Genomic DNA, 24,980 nt, shown 5'->3' on the forward strand with positions numbered 1-24,980 from the left:
TTGTATTCAAATGTTTTTGTGCATGTGACCAAGCTTCAGGAATTTTTAGGACCTATTCTCATTCAACTTCATGTTTTATTTTAGCGTCAGGTTCCTTCTGAAAATCATCAAAGAACAAATATGTCATCTTGAAAGTTCGTACCATTTTTAGCTAACTAAATGGTGCATGATCTTCTGAAAAGGTGGAGATGCAGGCACAACCTGAAAGGCATCCATTTTATCTATATGCACCTTTAGGAGTGATAAACGAAGTTAATAGTTTGGAGTTTTCATGGGATGGCAGTCGGTAGTAAGCCGAGGACAGATTTAATGACCTAAACACTTTAGCACTTTAAAGTGGAAAGCAATGCCAGCAAAGTATGATGGTCAATGCAGGTACACCTATTCAAATCACACAAATCTATGCAAAGCCTTAATTTACTGTTGGCCTTGGAGGCCAAAACGATAAGGGTCAGTCAGTTAAAGACTCTCAATTACCCCTTCCTCACCAAAACTGTTAATTTCATTTTCTAAATATTCTCTCATTGATAAAGGCACGTCTGACCTTGTGTATTTCAGAATGGTTCACTTACTCAGTACAATCCTGTGTTTAATTCCCTTTGATAACCCTATCCATTATGTAAAAAAAACTTCTGAAACCTCTCCTCCCAAATTCCTGTTACATTACAGTTGTTAGCAGATCTAAAAATGAACTCATAACCCAACATTTGATCAGGATACTATGGATTTTTTTTAAATCCTTCTGAAGCTCAACAGTAGATTATTCACATTGCATAATATTTAGTTTAATATCTCCCCCAATATAACCACAAGCGAAGACTAGTGGAACAGGCATGACTGATATAGTGGACAGGGATCTAGTTTTGCAAGAAATTGGCAGTTTAGACACCAAAAGTAAATCCTGATATCTGGTTATTTTTATAGTATTTTGTAAATGTTTCTGTCAAAGTATTCATTAGCGCTATTAAGTGAAATCAACCCAATCCACTGATCTTCAATCTAATGTACACATAAATGTCCAAACCAGCTGACACTTGTTGTTTTAATACTGACCTAATACACACAATACAGAACAATATAATACAACTTAACACCAAAAATACATACCTCCACTCATATGCACTATCAGTCATGATGACAGTGAGTGCTTGTTTTTTGCTGGTGGTTGCAGGTGGTTGGCACCTGCACTCATTTGTGAGGACCAACACTTACTTCTCATCATTTTTGCCCAGGACAAGAGAGAGGAAGTCAGAAATTGAGAAAGATAGGAAATAGTGACAAACGGAGAACTCAGGGATAAAAATGATTGTGCAAGAGTGAGCAGCAAAGATAGAGCTACTAGTCTGGTGTATTAAAGAGACATGTACTGAAACCAAGACTTGGCGGCTTTAGTATACCACAACCCTGACATTCAGCAGTACCAGCGGCCGGCTCTAAACAAACACTTTCAACCTCATGAAATTTTGAACTTTTAAAATTAAGCACTGGTAAGAATGCTACTTCCATACTGCCTGTGCACTGTCTACCAGGTTCCTCCAGAATAGGATTAAGATGGTTAGATCCAAGCCAGCTTTAAATATGTGTACATCAGACACATTTAAATACATAAATTATAAATGAAGCTCATTTACACAGAGCATAGCTATCTTACAAATGTACCTGATTTGGTCCCTCCTGAACTAAGTTCTAATTTATAATCTGCTATCAAACTTTTCTTAATATCAGCATTTCTTCCCCCTACTTGTCCTCCTATCATTAACTCAGACAAATATTAGACTCTCCTCCTTCGGATTCCAAAGTTTAAGTTTTCATTTCCACTGCTCTTCAATCCACATTTACTTTAAATCTTCACCATCAACACCACATCATTCTCAATCAATGGTTCCGTATCCTACTCATACTTATGCCTGATATAATTCTCCATTCCCACATTTGTCATACCACAAGTTTAGCGGAGACGTAAGCCAGAGTTCAGGTCAGAAGGGATTCCAGAGCATCATCTGCTTGCCATGCTCTGCCCCAACAGTGCCCAACTGTTTAATATTTTAAACCAACTATAATCTATTGCCTTTCTTGGTCTAATTTAACATCAAACATAATCCTCAATACAGAGAACCAATATTAGTTGTGTCCTATGGCAGAACAGGATCTCAAGGTGCTTCCTTCACTAGCGGGGGATCGCGTTTCTTGCTGTTCCATTCTGGTCATACGAGCAGACCGTAGACCAGCCATCTCTTACCTCCAGGTTTGGTGCATGCTCCCAGCAGGTTGACCACGTTGAGATGGTGCCCAATGTGGATGAGGATCTTCAGCTCAGACATCAGAGCTTTGCACTCATTAGCAGTGGCACATTCTGCTTAAAAGAAAGAGGAGCGATCACTTGCTACAGAGATAGAAGACCTGCAAACCTTGTTAGAATGTGCAGAACGGGGCAACAAAAGAACTAACAATAGTGACTGTTATCAGCTTTGTCAATTTAACACAGAATGAAAATGTATCCGACATTTGTAAAATGACAAATACTTCACAGGTATCAAGACAACTAACTCAATCTAACAACGTATCTAAAAACATTTCAAATGCTTTTTTAGGCATACATCACATTTCTGTTACTGCATTTCTGTATGTACGGTGTGTTTTGATTGTTGCAGTCACTTTGAACTTACCTGAAAGAGTACCTTAGAGAGCCCTTTTAATCAAGAAATGCAAGATTCAGAGGAACAAAGCTGCAATGGGAATAACACTGCTGCATGCTCACAAACGCAGGTATGAACGCACACACTCTCTGCACACTGGAAAAGCATTGACTTCCATGAAGTGTCGATTTACAATTGTGCTTCACGTCCACCAGGATGTGAAGGTAAGCTGTGAAGAGGGTCAAACAAACTATTTCTGCATTAAAACATTTGAAAACCCACATAATGAGGAACAGTCTCCTAGTGCTATGCATGCTCTACTGCAAACATATATATATTACCTACTGGCAGTATTTTACCATAGAAAATGTCATGAGTGATGTAATATGTGAGGTGATAAGCAGTGCATTGCGGGGGTGTAAGTTATAGTTAGCTCAGTTAACTATAACTGCTGAATTTCTATGGTTTTGTGTGTGTAAAATCTAAGCCTAACTATAACGTCCCTGTAACCTTTGCTTTTTCATTGATTATATATATGTATATAAATGTACATTCACTGAAAAAAACACGTTAATGTAAAATTATAGTTAGGTGAAACTTTCAGTGAAACATAACATAACATATTGAACTCAAAAAAGCTACTGACATTCACCAGTTTTAGTTATAGCTATCTCAAGTAACTATAACTCGTGCCCTAAGGTAACTATAAAGGTAACTGTAACTCGTGCTTCCACGATGCACAGTTATCTTATCAATAATTTTATTGCAAAGGTTGCAGTGATATTATCAATGTTGTCCTAGAAGATTTCATGAATGATGTAATATGTGGGGCAATTAGCAGTGCACGGCAATACTTACTTTAGGTTATGAGTTATAGTTACTTGGGATAACTATAACTGGTGAATTTCAGTGTTTTTTATTTTTTGCTCAAAATGTTACGTTGCCACTGAATTTTTCACCTAACTATAACACTATTTTAACTTTTATTTTTTCAGTGAATTTCTAGATTTTTTTAAACGTAAAGTAATATTTTATTACCATACATAAAGTCAATCCCCCGCCGCACACATCATTTGCCCATGTGCCACGAGAAGTTGGCCTGAGGCCATACTCTGTGGTTAACACTTCGCAGGCAAGCAACCCCATGCCATGCACGGCCGCAAGGCAGTTTCCTGAGGGAGGGGAACTAATGTGTCCTTGGAGTAGGCTCCCTGGTACACAGTTTGTGAGCTGGCCCTGAGGGTATGGTGACCCTGGAGCTATAATAGGTTCGGGCAGGGGGCTGCACAGCCCCACTCCCTTTAAAGTTTAGTTTGTAGTTGAGGCCGGGGGATGGGGTCCCCGATGCCTTAACAGGCTCCGGCAGGTGGGGTTCCACCTTCCTTTCAACTTTAGATCGGCCCAAGGGACGAGGTCCCTGGAGCCTTTAAAGGCTTGCCTGCCATCACCTAGGCCCTCCCTGAGAACTATAGTATTTTAAGTACTGATAGGGATGGTAGGATGGGTGGCGGTATTGCAATAATATATGAAGAGTCAATAAAAGTATCTATTATTGAGTCCCGTATTGAGGACAAATTAGAGATCAAAATCAAAATTGAATTATCACCTCAAGTGTGTTGGAAAGGTTCGTTAGTGTATTGCGTCCCTAGATCTCAACATACATAGCAAAAGCAGCTCCAATTGTGAAGCTGTTCAGTTCCTATCTGATTTAGCCTCTTTAGGTCTGGAAACGATCAATGTGGGCCCTATGCATTTTGGTGGCCACAAGTTAGATTTAATTCTAACCAACTCTTCTAACCTACATTCCAAGGCCCCTCGCCAGGTAGTGTGGTCAGACCGCACCTTAATTGACTGCTGGATAACTAGAATGCTTGTGGATCTTCCTTACGACACTACCTAACACAGTTTTAAGAGACAATGGTTCAGAATTACTCCGGCGCTTTTAAAATTAAGTTCCAGGCTTCTCTGAGAGCGGATTTAGGGGGTTTGAATTTAAGTTTAAAATCTGCTATTGACTGTTTTCCTTTTTTTAAAACAATACAAATCCACTCAGAAACAGATGAGGCGTTCATCTCAGAATCTAATGGAGAGAGACGCTTATAAATGAGCACAAGCACTTTATCATAAAAACATGAAAAAAGTGCTTAAAGCGCACATAGCCTCCCAAGTCAGTCAAGCAGGGAATTCTTATAAAGAGCTGTACAAAATTCTCAAATCCTTCACTAATCCCACTGCAGCTGATGATATCACTCCTCCTTCTCAAGGACATCGCTAACCACTTGGAAGACAAAATAAATTTTATTTATGCCAAACTACCTGGAACCAAGGATAGCTAAAAAGGATCTTCCGTTATCGCCCCTTTATATATTAAAAATGTTCTTCCTTCAGATAGTTTCACACCTTTACAAGTACATGCAGTGGAAGAAATGTTAAAATCTGCGAAGTCTGGGTCACTTACTGATATCATACCAGCTAAGATTGCTGCATTGCTATCTACTCAGCTTGCCCCATCCATCTGCACTATATTAAATCTCGCGATGACGAGTGGGCCAACTTCCTCTTGAGTGGAAGGCAGCTCAGATAATCCCAATTTGCAAAAAGGCCAATCTATCTACATCAGTTTTGTCCAGCTACCGCCCGATTTCCATTCTCCATCTGATAAGGCAATTATAGGAAGGATTTATCAATAAAAAACGTACAGAAAAGGGACTTATTTATGAGCCTGTGCGCCTATTGTGCGCCACCATTGCATCACTTTTGGTGACCCTGCGGTGGCGTAAAACATGTGCCATGTTGTGACATATTTACAAGTTGATGCATCTAGGTAGATGCGTCACCTTGTAAAGCCCTGTGCTACCTCATTCCTGCATCAGGCATAATGTATGTAGGGTGGGCGTGTTGTCGCAACAAAGCCCCGTAGAAGTGTCGCAGTGAAATCTATGAGATTTCACTACAACACTTCTATGCCGCCAATGCGTCAAAACCTTACGCTTGCCTTATGGCAGGCGTAAGGGTGACGCAGGCCCATTCACATGGGGCTTGTCCCATGTGAATGGAACATTGCTGGAGTTGCGTCAGGCTTCTAACACCTCTCCAGCAATGCGCCACTTTTTGCGCCGACAGATACATCAGTAATACTGACGTATCTGTCATTCCTTGCGACATGATGCGTCATACTGTAAATATGACGCATCATTGGTGTCGCAAGGAGGGTGCACTGAGAAGTGGCGCATCGCTGCTTTCACGCAGCGATGCACCACTTCTCATAAATGAGGCCTATAGAGTCTACTGATTGTTTAGACCCTTCACAGTTGGGCTTTAGGCCTATGTATAGCACGGAGTCTGCACTGATTGCGGTATCAGATCACATCAGAGGCTCTCTGGATTATAATCAAGCTGTGTTACTAGTGCTGCTGGATCTTTCCGCAGCTTTTGATACGTGTCTCATCGAATCCTATTGCAAAGACTGGAGGGGATTGGAATTTGTGGACGTGGCTTTCTATGGTTTACAAGCTTTCTTACTCATCGCACGCAGGTCATCAATTTAGGCTCCTTCCGGTCCCACGTTTTGAACTCACCAAGGGAGTGCCTCAGGGCTTCTGTTTGATCCCTACGCTGTTCAACATATATGTGCCACCCCCCTGCAAAGATTGTGATAGAATTTGGTTTCATCTCCATTTCTTATGCAGATGACACCAAACTTCTCTTATCTTTTAACAAAAGTTCCTTAACCACAAAATCTCACTTTTCAGAGGGCATGAAAGCTATTTCTTCATGGATGACCATAACTACCTACAGCTAAACGCTGGAAAAAGTGAGATTATGCTCTTTGGTAATGTCAATATACTTTGGGCTGCTGATTGGTGGCCGGCGGAGTTGGGCACTGCCCCAATCCCTAAGACGGTGGTTAAAAATTTAGGTGTGTATTTAGACCAGACCGTGTCTATGAAGGAACAAATTGGAGCTACCGCTGGGACTTGCTTCCATATGATTAATCTTCTGCACAGAGTATTCTCCCTCCTTTCTTTAGCTGTACGTAAAACCTTGGTTCAGGCAGTGGTCATCAGTCGCCTGGACTATTGCAATGCTCATTTGGTCACGGCCAATGAATTATTGTTGAATAGACTACAAGTAGTACAGAATACGGCGGTGCAGCATCTTACTAATTTGCCTTCTAGAACATCCTCTTTCCCCTTCCTGCAACAACTACATTGGCTGCCCATTCGCCAGATAATTACATTCAAAGTTTGCTGCATTGTACATAAAGCCTTATATGGCAGAGGACCCAGCTACTTATTCAAGAAACGTATTCCCTACCAGCAAGCAGGACCTTATGTTCTGGAAAGAAATGTCTCTTTACCATTCCTCGTTTTAAGAAATCTCAGACAGGAGGCAAAGCCTTTTCCTATATGTCTCCATTGTTATGGAATTAACTGCCCCTTACACTTCGAAGATGTGATGATCTTTTGATCTTTAGGAAACTCCTTGAAACTGAACTTTTTGCTGTTTAACTGTCTGCCGACTCTGCTCTTGTACTGCTCCAGCATGGAGATACCCCTTCGGGGGTGAATCGGGTGCTTTCTAAGTTTATTAATTAAATTAAATTGGGAGGGGGCTGTGTAGCTCCCTCCCCTTTTTATAAATTTGACCCAGCAGATGGGGACCAGGGCTTAATAAGGCTCAGGGAGGGGGCAGTGTATCCCGCACCTTATGTAGTGGGCTCTGGGGGATGAGGTCCCCGGGCAGCCATCAGTTCATGGAGGGAGGCTGCGCTCCTCCCTCCATTTAATTAAGGTGTCCAGTCCCAGTGGATGGGGGCACCGGGCTCAAAATGGGCTTGGGGAGGGTCGTCCCTCTCATGCGCTCTCCCCAATTAAATAATAAAAAATGGTGGGTGGCCATTCTCTTTTTTTTCTGCGATCCTGGGGCAGTTCCTGGGGATCACAGCACAAATGGATGTTTTTTTTAGGGCAGGTGGGGTGCCTCTGGAACCCCCACAGGACCTAGGGGGCAGAGTATCATTACCCTGCCTCCTTATTATTATTGTTTTAATTGCAGGACAGGGGACTACGTCCCGAATCCTATAATGGCTGGTAGCAACATATTTCTTCGTGTTGCTGGCAGCCAATCAGACCCTTGCTCCTGCTGGAGCCTTGCTCCTGTTGGAACAAGTTTGTTCAATGGTAAAAAAGCCCACTATTTTTCAAAATTGAGTAAGAAAGAGAAACTTTTTGTAAAGTTTTGTGGAGATTCGTCAAACAGTGCCAAAGTTATTAGCAAAACAAAAAAAGCATTCCCTAAGGAAATGCTGACCTAACTATAACTACCCAGTGGGGACTGACGCTGGGTAGTTATAGACACAAACCCACACACATAGAATAGAACAGAATAGAATAGATGTGCATTTATAGAGCGCAAATTGCTGCCCAGGGGCGTCCAAGCGCTAGATGATATTGGAAGGAACCTAATAAGGTGGCTGGGAAAGACTAGTAGGAATGGTTGAAAAGGAAGGTTTTTAGCTTTTTACGGAAGGACGAGAGGTTGCAGTTAGCTCTGAGATGCAAAGGAAGAGCATTCCAGAACTTAACAGCGTTGTATGTGAACGACCTGCCGCCTGACCTGGTCTTTTTTATTCTAAAGGGTGTCGCCAGAAAGGTTTGACTGGAGCGGAGGTTTCTGGTGGGTGTGAAGTGGGTAACTAGATCGCGAGTGATCATGGGGCCTGTGTCCCAGAAGGACTGATGAGCAATGCACATGGCTTTAAAATAAATTCTTTGCTGAATTGGCAGCCAGTGCAGTTTGACCAGACCGGCCCTCACAGGGTGACTGCGAGGGAGTTCAAGTAGTAGGCGGGCCGCGCAGTTCTGCACTATCTGAAGTCTGCGTAGGGTGTAATCTGAGGCGCCAAGGTATAACACATTGTTAAAATCCAGGCGGGACTGTATCAGACCCTGAATGACTACCTGTTTGTCTTCCATTGAGAGGCAGGATTTTTTTAAGCATTTTGAGGAGGCCAAAACAGATTGCCGAGAGCTTGGTGGCTTGGGTCTTAAATGACAGGGAACTGTCCAACCATACCCCAAGGCTTTTGATGTTGTCTTTAGGTGCTGGAGGGGGGCCTAGGTCGGAGGGCCACAGGCAATTAAAAAGAAGGGGGTCGGAGGGGCCCAGGAGCATCAGCTCCGTTTTGTCCCCATTCAGTTTAAGGGACAATGAGGACATCCAGTTTTTTACTTCAGTTAGGCAATCTCTAAGTCCGCCTGACACCGGGGGATTGCCTCCCTGTGCCAGTGAGACCACCAGCTGTGTGTCGTCCGCGTAGGAGATGATCTTAATCCCATATGGGCGGACGACATCAGCCAGTGGCCTCATATAGATGTTGAAAAGGGCGGGACTTAGGCAGGAGCCCTGAGGGACTCCACACCCCAGAGGTCTGCTGGTAGAGACGGCCTCGCCGTCAAAGACTCGGAAGGATCTATCCTCCAGAAAGGATTTCAACCAAACCCAGGCTTTGTTCTTAACTCCGACGCTGGACAGACGATGTAACAAGGTGTCATGGCTGACCGTGTCGAAGGCTGCACTGAGGTCGAGGAGGATCACTGCCACTGATCCTCCCCGGTCCAGGATTTTTCTGGATTCCTCCGTGACCATGAGGAGGGCGGTCTCAGTCCCATGTTTAGGTCTGAAGCCCGTCTGGGTGGCGTCTAACAATTGGGCATTTTCCAAAAAATTTACCAAGTGACAGTTGACGTGTTTTTCTAATATTTTGCTCACCCACGGGAGCAGGGAGATGGGCCGATAATTGCTGAGATCTGACGGGTCGAGATTAGGCTTTTTTAATAATGCACGAACCATGGCTTGTTTCCATGGTAGGGGAACTAAGCCAGATATGATCGAAGCATTCAGTACATCTCTGATGATTGGCAGTGTGATAGAAGATGCAGATATGAGAATGTCTGGAGGGGCTGGATCTTCTGGGGAACCAGTTTTTACTTTCCGGGCTATGGCTTCCAGGGTGAGAAGATCCAGGAGAGGGAAGTGGTCCAGAATAAAATGAGGCTGAGGGAGGGAAATGGTTAAGACTGCTTTAGACTGAGTTGGGGAGGGGATATTACTGGGAAGAAAAGTGGAGTAGATGTTATTGATTTTTTGATGAAAGAACTCGGCTACATCATTACAGTGGGTTGACGATTGTGTATCATGCAGACTAGAAGGGGGTTTGGTTAGTATTTTTACAATCTGGAAGATTTCTCTGGGTTTGGGTTTGGATTTGGCTAAGAGGATTTTATTGGAGAAATAAGTGGCCTGGGCGAGTTTGTCTTCCGCTTTGTATTCGTTGATTGACTCTTGATAACTGATTTTGCTACCTGGAGAATAGTCTAAACGCCAGCGTCTTTCGTATTTCCTACACTGGCGTTTCTTGTCCCTGAGAGACTCCGTATACCACGGAGCCGTTTTGAGGCAGCGTTTTAGCGTGATTTTGTTTTTAGGGAGGGTTTTATCGAGAGTTTGCGAGATCCAGTCAGCATAGGCCTGGTAGGCTAGGCCTGGGTCCTTATTATGAAGAGGTTGATTGGAAGCGAGCTCCAAGGACCAGTCGGTGATTGAGAGACGGGACCAAGCTCGGATGGATTTGGTTGTTAGTCCTCCCGACAACGGCTTAGATGTGATCCATGTGAAGGGCACCAAAAAGTGATCTGTCCAGGGGAGCGGGGAAGGTAGGTCGACTGTGAAGTTTAAGCAGTTGCTAAAGACCGGGTCCAGTAGGTGACCCTTGAGGTGGGTGTGGGATTTGACGTGTTGGGTAAGTTGTATCGCGTCTACCAATGTGGTGACTACCTGTTCCGATACCGAGTCAAAGTGAAGGTTAAGGTCACCTAGCAAGATGAAGTTGGACGAGGTACTAACGCGATCTGCAACAGTCTGAGGGAGAAGCAGGTGAAAGTTGTTAAGGGGACCTGGGGGACGGTAGATGAGAGAACCAGAGAGGCAGTTGTTCGGGGAAAAATTAATACTAAAAGCGAGACTCTCACAGTCGGGAATGATTTCCGGGATGGTACGGCATTGATACTGTTCTTTATGGATAATAGCTAGGCCTCCGCCTCTCCCATCAGGGCGATCCTGCCGAATAATTTGGAAGCCAGGAGGGAGAGTACTAACTAAGGCAGGATCGGAGTCTGTGGTAAGCCATGTTTCTGTCAGGAAAACTACATCCGGAATGAGTTCGTCTAATAACAGGAAGATTTCTGTCCTGTGTTTCGGCAGAGATCTGCAATTTAACAGGAGCATATGGTAGTCCTGGATTAAATCGGCTTTGGGCTTAGGTTTAAGAAGTGAATTGCACTTGGGACAGGTTTGGGGGATGTCATCAGCTGAAAGGAGGTGCCACGAGCAGTTCGTGGCAGGAGGACGTAGACTGTGTAACATTTCAGCGTTGTAGTGCCTAAGTTTTGGAGTCTGGGGGGTAGGGGGAACGGCCCTGTGCCCGGACTCGGCGCGGAAGAGCGCAGACGAGCTTGCCTTAAGCGCGCAATCGTCGCGCCTTCAGCGCGCAATCGTCGCGCCCGCTGCGCTCGTCCGCTGCGCTTCCGGAAACTACACATTTATATAGTGTAGGAGAAGTCCGAGGGGCGTGGCCTCAGAGTGGGCGTGTCACTGTCTGGGCGTGAGGGGAGGCAGATGGAGTGGGACGGCGATTTCCCTTGCCAGCGTTCGTAGCGCTGAGCTGGGGGATACCTGCACACCAAGATCGTGTGGCAAGGAGAGGGGTGAGTGAATATTAAAAACAATTCCACAAGTTTTAAAAACTAAGCGACCAAGCGCTGACTACTGCCTACTCCCGGCTGTGCCTCAGGAGGTTCCAAAGTAATCTATCGCGCTCGTAATTCAGTGCGCTTTTGTACTGGTTGCAAGGGGCGTGGCCTCAGAGTGGGCGTGTCACTGTCTGGGCGTGAGGGGAGGCAGATGGAGTGGGACGGCGATTTCCTTTGCCAGCGTTCGTAGCGCTGAGCTGGGGGATACCTGCACACCAAGATCGTGTGGCAAGGAGAGGGGTGAGTGAATATTAAAAACAATTCCACAAGTTTTAAAAACGAAGCGACCAAGCGCTGACTGCTGCCTACTCCCGGCTGTGCCTCAGGAGGTTCCAAAGTAATCTATCGCGCTCGTAATTCAGCGTGCTTTTGTACTGGTTGCAAGGGGCGTGGCCTCAGAGTGGGCGTGTCACTGTCTGGGCGTGAGGGGAGGCAGATGGAGTGGGACGGCGATTTCCCTTGCCAGCGTTCGTAGCGCTGAGCTGGGGGATACCTGCACACCAAGATCGTGTGGCAAGGAGAGGGGTGAGTGAATATTAAAAACAATTCCACAAGTTTTAAAGCGCTGACTGCTGCCTTCTCCCGGCTGTGCCTCAGGAGGTTCCAAAGTAATCTATCGCGCTCGTAATTCAGCGCGCTTTTGTACTGGTTGCAAGGGGCGTGGCCTCAGAGTGGGCGTATCACTGTCTGGGCGTGAGGGGAGGCAGATGGAGTGGGACGGCGATTTCCCTTGCCAGCGTTCGTAGCGCTGAGCTGGGGGATACCTGCACACCAAGATCGTGTGGCAAGGAGAGGGGGGAGTGAATATTAAAAACAATTCCACAAGTTTTAAAAACGAAGCGACCAAGCGCTGACTGCTGCCTACTCCCGGCTGTGCCTCAGGAGGTTCCAAAGTAATCTATCGCGCTCGTAATTCAGCGCGCTTTTGTACTGGTTGCAAGGGGCGTGGCCTCAGAGTGGGCGTGTCACTGTCTGGGCGTGAGGGGAGGCAGATGGAGTGGGACGGCGATTTCCCTTGCCAGCATTTGTAGCGCTGAGCTGGGGGATACCTGCACACCAAGATCGTGAGGCAAGGAGAGGGGTGAGTGAATATTAAAAACAATTCCACAAGTTTTAAAAACGATACGACCAAGCGCTGACTGCTGCCTACTCCCGGCTGTGCCTCAGGAGGTTCCAAAGTAATCTCATATTCCCATGTATATATTCATAAATATATACACATATTCTCCCTCACATCATCTTACAGCGGTCACAATGTAATAATCCAATAAGAGACCTATGATAACATGTCAGCTGCACAAAAAATATTTCATACTATCCATATAGGAATCTATAGTATCAACATTTTGTAAGATATGTTCTTTTGGGGACATTTCACACAGAAAGAAAGCTAACACTGTAACTGAATGACTTATGTGAAAACCCGAACCTTGAAAAAGGAAAATCAGGAAGTGGCAAAGAATAAATGTGTCTATATAGAGCACAGTATAAGGTTTCTCAAGATATAAAATATTCAGCTCACTCACACGGTGTTTTTTATTGCACAACGATTGGTATATACTCGGTGTAATCAGGTTTAAGTAGGCAGAAAGATATAAACACGGGAATCTATGAAACATTGATGCACTGCACAGTTCATGTTCTCTATGTGGGATCAAGAGTTCTAAATTTAGGTCACGGAGCAATGATATTTTTATATTTCTGATCAAACTATAAGTAGCAGTACATTTTTAGGGATTTGAAAAAATAGCAAGCTATTTCAGAGGACCAGTGGTGCACTGGGCAGAACACATTTCTATGGTGGCTCGGCCATCTCAACCCATTCCTGCAGTGCACAGAACAGTATGGTGTGTGGGGGTCATAATCACAGAAATCAGGATGCAATTGGAAGGAGGCTGGGTGCATAAGCTTGGACAGTACTCATCACAGCAATGAGCAATTGTTTACTTGATACAAATTTGCAATTTGTGTCAAAGTGAAACACAATTCTCTGTTCACAATCACATAATTTTTTTGTCAATTGTTTTGTCAATTGCCAAAGCTGAACTGAGATCCAAGCATCCAAGATCAAAATTCAGCAACTTAGGGGTCATTTAGAATTTGGCTTGGCGGATCTACCTGCCTAAGTTGGGGTTGCTCCCTCCCGACCAAACTTCCAGTCCCCCGGATTCACTTAGAGGTCGGAAAACATTTAGGTTTCTGCCATTGGTGCCTCAGCTGTCTATGGCAGTAAAAAAACCAAGACCAAGCAGCTCAGGACTTGGGCACAGAAGTTGTCAAAGTATATAGGAGATTTTGGAAATCAAAGAGGGGAAAGCTGTCCCACCATGAACATAAAAGGGCCAAGAGATATGACTAACCTTCTGGAGTTTTTGTTAATTAATTTGTAAAGTGTGCTGTTATGAAAGTTTCGGGTGTCAAGCCGCTAACTTGGTTAAGAGAAAAAGCTGAATATGTACTGTGACAAGTGTTAAAAAGAAAATAAAACAACATGTATTAAGATTCTTCAAGGGAGATTATGTATGAATCTTAGATGAAAAGAAAAGATATTAAGACTTTGATAGTCACCTAGATGAGAACTTTTTATCCTGAGGAGAGGTTGGCCCTAGATAGTATTAAGGCATGACCTGGGCAAAGTGTATAAACTACCTCTGAATAAATATGGGCCCATGATCCTGGATTCTGAAGGTCCTCTGTGCTTCAATAGGTGAAGACTATTGCAAAATTAGAAGTATCATTCATTGTTATGATGCTGTCAATAAGGAGCATAAACACACAAAGTCAAACACAAATATACCTTTTAGCATCTTCACAGCAACAGTTTTGCAGGTTGAACATTTATCGATCCCAAAAGCCGAGGCTTCCACCACCTTCCCGAAAGCACCATGACCAAGTGTCTTTCCTAAGAAGAAAACACCAAAGAGAGTTAGTCAAAAGAACAAGACCAAAAGGCAATCCCATGTCCTGTGCATATCCATGTGCAACACATGGAATATTTATTACTGAAGAAGGCTTTTCATGGCGCCATGTGTATCCACCAAAACAAGACCCACAATTAATCAACCGACAGTCATGTTCTTGTGTTTGACACAAACATAATTCTTTGTCGGCCTTTATACACAATGGTAATAAGGGGCTGCTCCTCCTCCACACACTGTGAAAGTAGCCTGACATATTTTACTTTAAGAATCAGCCTTTTGGCTCTGTGGCATCACGCCCAACATTGGGTTTCCATGCATCTCTTACCTAGCCGCAGGCGGTCACGCGGGAACTCCCACTTATTGCTGTCATACAGGAGTCGGTCACATTGTTCATCTAGGGGTACTTCGTCTGGATCCATTATGATTGACAGGTAGCCAGGCTTGATGTCCGCTGGCATGGGCTACAAGGAAAAGTCACATGCCACAAAGTAAGGGTTGTTGCATATGCATGCACTAATCCCTCTTACTAGATATCCCTATGACTTTTGAACCAATGGACTATGCTGGGGAAAGATTCTGGGATTAACAATAAAGCCGCAGAATGGTTAGCTTATTTCCTGTGTGTCCAAGAATAAAAAGATTCCATTGCTCTCCCAATGTCGCAGAGTATGGCTCTTTGCAAAAACAAGCCAAGCAGCAGATCCGGGCACCAGGTAAAAATAATGTTTTTCTACATCCTAATGCAAGTCAAATTGTGGCACATGGACATAAACTGGTGTGAGTGTGTGTATATGTGTGTGTGCATCTGTGCGGCTAAGGATGGGGGAACTAGTTATATTAGCGCCCATGCCCACCTGCTACCTGGCATTAACATATTTCTATTGCCCTGTATCCACATTCATGCTCCTTTGGCTTAGGTACATAATTAAGGGGGGAATAACCAGTTGTTAACATCATCAGCAAAGGGCAATATCGCCTAATTGTTCCAGACTTTCACCTCCCAACCCAAAGACATCAACTGCTGAGTCCCGCAGGGGTCATCCCTTAGCCCCACTTTCTTCAACATTTACCTTGCACTCACTGCAAAGATCGCCCACTCCTACAGACTCAGCATCATCTTGTAAACCGATGACACGCAACTCATCCTGTCCCCCTCAGAAAACCAACACCAAAAACAACTTCAAATGCTGTATGACAGCCCCAGCATGTGCGCCATCTGACTGAAAATAAATGTCGAGAAAACGGAAGTCCTGATTTTCGGACCCAACAACTCCCACTGGGACACCGCCTGGTGGCCTATTGAATTGGGACCCAATCCCACCCCCACTGACAGGGCTCGAAACCTGGGCATCACCCGGGACACCAAACTCTCCATGAGACCCCAAATCAAAGCTGTCACATCAGCCTGCTTCAACATCCTCTGCATGCTCAGAAATATATTTAAATAGCTTCCACAGGACACCAGAAACACCATCACCCAGGCTTTGATCATGAGCAGGTTAGACTACGGAAACGCACTCTACTACAAAATACCCGCTCACCTCATACACGAGCTCTAAACCATCCAAAGGGCCACAGACAGACTGGATCTCAATTTACCCCGCTGCACCCACATCACGCCTCACCTCTGCAAACTCACTGGCTCCCGATCCAGAAACGCTGCCACTTTGAGATACTCACTCTCGCCTGCAAAACGCTCTATCAGAATGGCCCCGCCTACCTCAACCAGCGTCTCCACTTCCACCAGCCAACCTGCAACCTCGATCCTGCCTCGCTCGCAAACATTACCCGCATTTGCAGACGCACAGTAGGATGTTGCTCTCCTGCTAGAACGCCCTCCCCCTGAACATCAGAACAGCCACCTTACTCACAACATTCCGCAAGAAACTCAAGACCTGTCTCTTTGACTGATGCTCCAAACCTTCTGAACCAACTCAGCACCTAGATCCCGTAACAGGGGATTAGTCCACACTCTACAAATCCTTTTTACATTACATTACTTTACATTGCATTACAAGGGAGATGCATGCCACAATACAGATAACAAGACAGCATTCACAAGATGGCTGACAGCACGCGCATGTGACTCGCTCCACAGACAACATTCACAAGATGGCTGCCACCATGTGCATGTGACTCCCTCCGGTCCATGTACAGAAATACAAAGGTTCCTCAGCCTCTATATTACAATATTTTCTGTTTTACTGACCCTGCCGCGGTATGGCGCGTGCCTTACTTTTTTCAGCTTCCGGATGAACAGGGTAAGAAGGAGCCAGAAAAGCGTAGCTGCGAGGCCGGTGCACACCAGGATGATGACTTCGAGGTTGGATTTTTCCTCCGCGCCTGCATGTTAATAGCAAGAAAAGACAGGACATCTTTTACATCACCGTCTGACTCGAAAGCATCTCTAAAATCGTCTATGTTTCTAAAGCTGAATGCTCAAATATCTATACTTTCAACATTTTAACATGCATATTAATGTGTATCTATCTGCAATTAGATGAAATCTCTTCTACAGTTGCTGTTGCAATGACCATTTCACGGCAAACTCACAGCTTCTGCTGTCTACAAATAAGCCAAACAACTCATCAATTCTTCAGAAGTTTATCAAGTTGAGGGTATGTATCAGCTCGGAGCACGAAGGAAAATGGAATTGATGTTGAAAAGCTGCGTAGGGTTTGCCAAGGATCCCTTTCAGCCATACAGCACGATTGGATAGTAGTTCACTTCTGGGGAAATGGAGAAAAAGTAATAAAACCGAAATATCCAAGCATGTAGGCCCTAAAGGAATGGAGTACCCCCTGAGAGGAGGAGTCTAAGGGGACTGGAAGCGGGCAGGAGAGGCAAATTGATTAAAGAACTTCTTGAAGTTTGGAAAAATGATGCACAGAAAAGCACTGGTTGGCTCACAGAACATGTTATTGAAATGATGCTCATTCACTAAACATGCATTCAACTCATTTCAAATGGAGAATCTTGGGGTAGATTTTTGGGCATTGAATAATAATTAAATGGCCAAAAAGTCGTCGCATATTGCACACTGACTTTTTGCGACTGAAATGGAATTTTGCAAATCGACCTATGTATTAATAGGTCAGTGCACACAATAATTAATCATAATGGGTTACATAATATTCATTAGGCAGTCCCAATTTGCAATGCCCTCTTGCTGTCTGCAATTTGCCGCAATAGTTTGCAATTGTCTGCAATCTGTAAGTCAGTTACCACCTCCTTTGTGGAGTCGGTAACTGGTTAATGTTTGCAACCAGAATAGTATTTGCAAACTACTGATACATTCAATACAGAATTGCAGTTTAAAAGGAGCACCCCTTTTATGCCCCTTCCTAATGGCAATTTAGTGTGGGCCGAAGAGCCAATTTTACAAGCCAGAGAATCTTCCCGCCTTGTAAAATGGGCTGTATGCATGGTCCAGTCACAGACCCTATGGATTTGCATCGCAAATCAGAAGTTTGAATTGCAGGGTTTGCAAATGCAAAATCCTTTTGTACATCTGGCGCTATATTTTGTACTTTGCTTTGACTTAGGGAATAAGACATAAAGCAAACAGATGGCCCTTGCTTCATCTACGTAGACTTGATCCATTCTTGATGTCCATTTTGATGAGGCGGTATACTATACAATGTGCGCCTGACTTATGACGCATTCGCGTGGCGGACACTTGCGCCTTACCTATTATTCACTGTTCACACCATCAGCTTCGCAACTGATTCCCAACTACAAAGTGGTTCTGAAATAGATGTGCTTATGGTGGTGGGTAATAGTATTGTCAATAATTCTATATATTCTCATTGCATTGAGACTGAAGGGAGTTGCGGCTCATCCTGTATGGACTGGGACATGCCTTGCTGTTCACAAAACCTCTTGGACTCAAGCCGTACTGACAGCTCCTGGTCATCCCAGAATATCAGAAGCTTTCTGTACTTGCAGCTGGTTGTGCCAAATGCCCTTAATGGCTTAATGGAGGATCTTATTCACCAAGGACGCAGTCCTAAAGGGGACCTAAAGGAGACCTCACTGAGGAGCAATCAATCAATCAATCAAGGACATTTATAGAGCGCACTACCTACCCATAGGGTCTCAAGGCGCTGGGGGGAGGGGGGTGCCGTTACTGCTCGAACAGCCAGGTCTTCAGCTTCTTCCTGAAGGAGAGGTGGTCTTGGGTCAGGCGCAGGTCGGTCGGGAGGGAGTTCCAGGTCTTGGCGGCCAGGTAGGAGAAGGACCTTCCTCCTGTTGTCGCTCTTCGGATGCGGGGGACGGCGGCGAGGGCGTGGTTGGCTGAGCGGAGGTGGCGTTTGGGAGCGTAGAAGTTGATTCGGTTGTTGAGGTAGCTCGGGCCTTGGTCGTGTAGGGCTTTGTGTGCGTGGGTGAGGAGGCGGAAGGTGATTCTTTTGTTGACGGGGAGCCAATGCAGGTCTCTGAGATGTCCGGAGATGTGGCTGGTTCGCGGGATGTCGAGGATGAGTCTGGCTGAGGCGTTCTGGATCCGCTGGAGTCTCTTCTGGAGCTTGGCGGTGGTGCCGGCGTAGAGGGCGTTGCCGTAGTCCAGTTGACTGGTGACGAGGGCCTGGGTGACGGTCTTCCTGGTCTCGGTGGGGATCCACCAGAAGATCTTCCGTAGCATGCGTAGGATGTTGAAGCACGCCGAGGAGACGGTGTTGACTTGCCTGGTCATGGAGAGAGAGGAGTCCAGGATGAAGCCCAGGTTGCGTGCGTGGTCTGTCGGTTTGGGTGCGGTGCCCAGGGCGGGTGGCCACCAGGAGTCATCCCAGGCGGAGGGTGAAGAGCCTAGGATGAGGACCTCCGTCTTGTCTGAGTTCAGTTTCAGGCGGCTGGTCGTCATCCACTCGGCTACCTCTTTCATCCCTTCGTGCAGATTGGCTCTGGCGGCGGCGGGGTCGTTGGTCAGGGAGAGGATCAGCTGGGTGTCGTCGGCGTAGGAGATTATGTTGAGGTCGTGTTGGCGTGCGATGGCCGCGAGGGGGCTCATGTAGACGTTGAAGAGGGTGGGGCTCAGCGAGGATCCTTGAGGGACGCCGCAGATGACTTCGGTGGCCTCTGACTTGTACGGTGGTAGGCGGACTCTCTGTGTTCTTCCGTCGAGGAAGGAGATGATCCATTCCAGAGCCTTCTCCTGGATTCCGACGTTGCTGAGGCGCTGTACTAGGGTGCGGTGGCAGACAGTGTCGAATGCCGTGGAGAGGTCTAGGAGGATGAGGGCCGCTGTTTCTCCGTTGTCCATCAGGGCTCGGATGTCATCGGTGGCGGCGATGAGGGCGGTCTCGGTGCTGTGGTTGGCTCGGAAGCCAGACTGTGAGGGGTCGAGGGATCCATTCATCTCAAGGAAGGCGGCCAGCTGCTTGTTGACGGTCTTCTCGATGACTTTGGCTGGAAACGGGAGGAGCGAAATGGGGTGGTAATTCTTGAGTTCGGTGGGGTCCGCTGTGGGTTTCTTGAGTAGAGCGCTGAGTTCGGCGTGCTTCCAGCTCTCAGGGAAGGTGGCGGTGTCGAAGGATGTGTTGATGATGTCTCGCAGGTGGGCTGCGATGACAGCGTCGGCTTTGTTGAAGACGTGGTGGGGGCAGGGGTCGGTCGGAGATCCTGAGTGGATGGAGTTCATCGTGCGGACGGTGTCTTCGGTGCTGATCGGAGTACAGGCGCGGAGGGTGGTGGTGGGGGGTGGTGGTTCGGTCGTGGTGTACGTTGGTTGGTTGTTGAAGCTGTTGTGTATTTCCGCGATCTTGTTGTGGAAGTATGAGGCGAGGGAGTTGCAGAGGTCTTGCGATGGGGTGATGTCGTTGTTTCCTGCGCTGGGGTTGGAAAGCTCTTTCACGATGTTGAAGAGTTCCTTGCAGTTGTGTGCGTTGTTGTCCAGCCGGTCCTTGAATGCAGTTTTCTTGGCGGCGCGGATCAGCTGGTGGTGCTTCCGGGTGGCAAGCTTGAAGGTGGTCCTGTTGTCCGGTGTTGGTTCCCTTCTCCAGACTTTCTCGAGGGCTCGGCAGTTCTTCTTGGAGCTCTTGAGTTCGTCGGTGAACCATGGGGCTTTCTTGCTGCCGGGTCTGCTGGGCGGGGTGCTCAGTGGGGCGAGCTCGTCCGCGCAGTTGCTGATCCACTTCGTGAGGTTGTCTGCGGCCTGGCTGGGGTTCGCTGAGCTGGCAGGAGGGTGCTGGCTCAAGGAGGTGGTGAGCTGGTCGGCTGTGATCTTGTTCCAGCTTCTGCGGGCAACCTGTTGCTGGTGGTGGTGGGTCATCGTTCTTTTGAAGGTGAAGTGGACACAGCTGTGGTCCGTCCATTGAAGCTCTGTGGCGTGGCTGAAGGCGATGTCTGTGCTGGATGAGAAGACTGCGTCGAGTGTGTGTCCGGCGAGGTGGGTGGGGGTGGACACCAGCTGCTTGAGTCCAAGATTGGCGAGGTTGTCGAGCAGGGTGCTGGTGTTGCGGTCGTTGTTGTTCTCCAGGTGGAAGTTGAGGTCCCCCAGGAGGATGTAGTCAGCGGAGGGGAGGGCATGCGGGCTGACGAAGTCGGCGATGTCCTCGCTGAATTGGGTGCGTGGTCCCGGAGGTCGGTAGATCAGGGTGCCTCTGAGGGTGGTCTTCGGGTCGGTGTGGATCTGGAAATGCAGGTGTTCGGCGGTGGTAAGGGTGTTGTCGGTGCTGGTCGTGATACGGATGGTGTTTCAGTGGATGATGGCGATGCCTCCTCCCATCTGGTTGGCGGTGCGGTCCCTCCGGGTGATCTTGTAGCCCTCTGGGATGGCGATGGCGATGTCGGGTGCTGAAGAGGCGTTCATCCAGGTCTCCGTGAGGAAGGCAACGTCAGGGGCTGTGGTGTCGAGGAGGTTCCAGAGTTCGATGGCGTGTCTGTGGACGGAGCAGGTGTTGAGCAGGATGCACTTGAGGTGGGTGCTGCTGGTGTTCGACTTGGCGGGTGCTGGTGCGGGGCAGGTCCGGATGCAGGTGAACTTGCAGGCGTGGCAGCTGAAGGGTCCGTGGGTGCGTCGTGGTGTGGCTTGGTAGCATCCTGGGAGTCGACCGGCGTTGAGTGCGCTGAGGTTGGCGGCGGTGTACGTCAGGCGGGTCGGTCGGGGTCTTCGAGGGCCAGGGGTCCTGGCACTGGGCGCGGTCCAGGCGCGGACGGGCGTAGACGGGCTTACCTTTGGCGCGCCTTCGGCGCACAATCGGCGCGCCCGCTGCGCGTGACCGCTGCACGTTCGCACGGTCGCCATATATGGCGAAGTGCGTGGGGGGGGCGGAGCAGCTGGGAGGCGGGAGCGGGGAGGGTACACAAAGAAAAGGGGCGGGGCTAGCGGTGATGGCGGGAAGCGGGGAGCGGGGAGGGATGAGACGGGGACGTGAAAAAAACGAAGGTGAAGTCAGGCACAAGTGGGGAAAGAAAACAAATCAACAGCAAACAGCACAATACAAATTAGCAGATCACTATGGCAACAACGGGGAGACGGGTGCGTGAAGAAAAAACGAAGGCGATATCAGGCACAAGTGGGGAAAGAAAAACAACAGCAAACAGCACAATGCAATACAATACAAATTAGCAGATCACTATGGCAACAACAGACAGGAAGCTGGCACAGACCACGCCGCTCGATGTCAGGGGGCGTGGTCACGCGGCGGAGCCGGGGCAGCGAGGCAGAAGGCGGGGAGGCACACGCAGCAGCTGGTGGCCGTGCGGCGCGGGGGTGTCCCAGAACTGGGTCACACTCACCTGCGTCGCACGGTCGCCATATATGGCCAAGTGCGCGGGGGGGCGGAGCAGCTGGGAGGCGGGAGCGGGGAGGGTACACAAAGAAAAGGGGCGGGGCTAGCGGTGATGGCGGGAAGCGGGGAGCGGGGAGCGGGGAGGGATGAGACGGGGACGTGAAAAAAACGAAGGTGAAGTCAGGCACAAGTGGGGAAAGAAAACAAATCAACAGCAAACAGCACAATACAAATTAGCAGATCACTATGGCAACAACGGGGAGACGGGTGCGTGAAGAAAAAACGAAGGCGATATCAGGCACAAGTGGGGAAAGAAAAACAACAGCAAACAGCACAATGCAATACAATACAAATTAGCAGATCACTATGGCAACAACAGACAGGAAGCTGGCACAGACCACGCCGCTCGATGTCAGGGGGCGTGGTCACGCGGCGGAGCCGGGGCAGCGAGGCAGAAGGCGGGGAGGCACACGCAGCAGCTGGTGGCCGTGCGGCGCGGGGGTGTCCCAGAACACACAGCGACTCTGGATTATTCCTGTTGGCCAATGAACAAGTGGCTTGTGCCGTAAGAAATGTCATTGGTGTGGGCATAAGCAGTGGCAGGCAGCATATCACCTCTTACTGCCCAGGTGTTGATGTTATGGAGTTCAAGCAGATGTGCACATATATGTCTGGAATCTGTCTGTGCTACACTTCAAGGTGTCTAATGTTTTTAGAATTCACCTCAATGGTCATCTTATGAATGCAGCCTTATATGACCCAAGCTTACTTTAGGAACCAATCCTCAAACTGGACTTTGAATCCAAAGGAAATCCTTGGCCACATGCTGGCACTCTGATCTGCAGTCTCGTGGTCAGGTCTTCCGTCTTCATTAGGGGAGAGTGTCCGTAATGACCTGGAGTGAGGTGGTCAACCTACCTTTTGTGCCCTTTACTGTGTGGACTGTGCGTGCACTGGCTTGAGCAACAAGTTGTTGGTGCCATATAGGAGATCCAATAATGAGTATTGCTCCATGCCTAAAAGAGGCCATGCCATGAATGATGTCACAAAACATCTCAAAGTCCAGCTGACATCAGCAAGCAAAGCAACCATTATAGAATATTTATTGTAGGTGATTGCTAGAGATGCAGGATTGGATAAAGAGAAGCATTTTTCTCTACACTGGATGGTCCCTTTAAGGCTATAATAAGGGGCGTGGCATAAATACTATAGGTGGAAACCAAGGACTCGCATGAGCAGAAGCACATCAAATAATCACAGCCTTACCTTCAATCGTAACATATGCTGATGTATTGACGTGACCCATCTCGTTGCTGGCTTGACACTCATACATGCCTTGATCTTCTTTCTTCACACGGTCAATTATCAGACTGTTATTGACCAGCAGGGATATCCCTAAGAATGGAATTCCAATTAATAAAACAAGCTGGTAATATGTAATAACCATTGCTGGTGGATATAGCGGAGACATTTGGGAAACGCCCCACCCTGAGAACTGCAAGGGGGTGAGCATGCTCCTAGAAGGTAGGGTCACACGGTCTTACCTGACCACTGGGCACTACATGTAATGCTCCACCAAAACCAATGACAGCTCCCATGTTTCCACTAGTAGAACGCGGAGCATCAGAGACATAGCCTAATACTGGAGGGAAGAACTCCTGATACCGACTACGGGGGAGCCACTTAAAGGATTTTCCTGACTGATGCATTAACAAGTGCATTTCGGCCAAAAGTAACTCTGCTTATGTTAATGGTGAGATCATGGGCGGTATTTGGAATTGCTAAGGAAACACGTATTGGCTGTTTTGGAGTTTGATCTTTTCTGATTAATTGGATTTGATCATTTTTGATAAAGTACATGATTTTGAACATAAAATCTCGGAGTTAAGCCTTATATTAAGTTTGGAATTAAAATTTTTTGGTAATTAACCTCGTGGTAGAGACAGCCCACTGAAAGCGTACCTACTGCTTCCCCCACAGGCACTGGATGTGGCGACTGTGGCCTCCTCACCCGTCTGGTGAGCTGGAGGACTTGCGGGACGGGGGCTATGGATGGAGTTGCAGACAGTGGCCCTCGACGCTTTGCGGCTCTGGACATCGGGGGGAATTAGTTGGGAACTGAGTGATCTGGGGGCTGATACACGGCTTACTAGGGGTGGTGTAGGACCTGCATTGTGCTATGCGAGAATTGATTACCCCTAAGAGACCCTCACTATAATGTCTGCGCACTACAGAGTGTATCCTGTTGTGTTGACGGCCCTCTGAGCGGGATGTTGCAATGCCCTTGTAGACCACTTTCACCGTGAGGCTAGTTGAATGGAGTTCTTTTTAGCTGTTACTTGCTCTTATTAGGGACCGAGATCCCTAGCTCTACCCCGGGGGGGGGGGGGGGGAGGCAGGGAAAAAGGGAAAACAAAAGACCGAAACCTGTTTCTGTTACTGGACGCGGCCTGCCCTTTTGGGTTGTTGGCGATTCGCTGTGTACACTTCTGCCCTTTCCTCACCACCACGCGCTGCCGGCCAAGTATGGTTGTAGGCATCCTGCTGTGTACGATCATTATGTGCTAAATAAAGGTTTTTTTTTTTTTTTTTTAAAAAGCATAATTTGGTGCTCCCTGCCGTATAATTCCAGTGGCCTTGATCATATTACAGTGTTTGTGAACTGTGTGTTACTATTCAAATTTTAGACAAATTAGCACAATTCACCTTTGCTGGGTTGTGGTGGAAAGTTGGAAATTGATTAAGAGATTTATTGCAATAACTGTGCGAAGTCTTGACCAGACCAGCTTTCTATAGTTCAGAGATGGAGGCTGGTCAACAGGCAAGGGTGGTGCTGGCCTTCGCTGGCCAGCTCCTGACACGGTGTTGCCTGGAAAAGGA

At 47.2% G+C, this 24,980-nt stretch overlaps 1 protein-coding gene across 2 annotated transcripts in view; it reads right to left on the bottom strand.

The window, feature by feature from the left end:
- The window catches only part of LOC146829570 (vascular endothelial growth factor receptor kdr-like), a 579,398-nt gene that overhangs the window by 157,520 nt on the left and 396,898 nt on the right, over positions 1 to 24,980 (bottom strand). The window contains exons 15-19 of one of the 2 annotated variants that reach the window (XM_085608274.1): positions 23,367 to 23,495; positions 16,607 to 16,713; positions 14,696 to 14,831; positions 14,247 to 14,351; positions 2,240 to 2,353 (exon numbers count right to left, since the gene is read on the bottom strand). In XM_085608274.1, coding sequence (XP_085464400.1) covers positions 2,240 to 2,353; positions 14,247 to 14,351; positions 14,696 to 14,831; positions 16,607 to 16,713; positions 23,367 to 23,495 — 591 coding nt within the window. Of the gene's footprint in view, positions 1 to 2,239; positions 2,357 to 14,246; positions 14,352 to 14,695; positions 14,832 to 16,606; positions 16,714 to 23,366; positions 23,496 to 24,980 lie in introns of both variants that reach the window. The other variant, XM_085608273.1, reaches the window with a different exon arrangement.

This window comes from Triturus cristatus, chromosome 5_2 (genome assembly GCF_964204655.1).
Source record: "Triturus cristatus chromosome 5_2, aTriCri1.1, whole genome shotgun sequence".
NCBI classification, from domain to species: domain Eukaryota; kingdom Metazoa; phylum Chordata; class Amphibia; order Caudata; family Salamandridae; genus Triturus; species Triturus cristatus.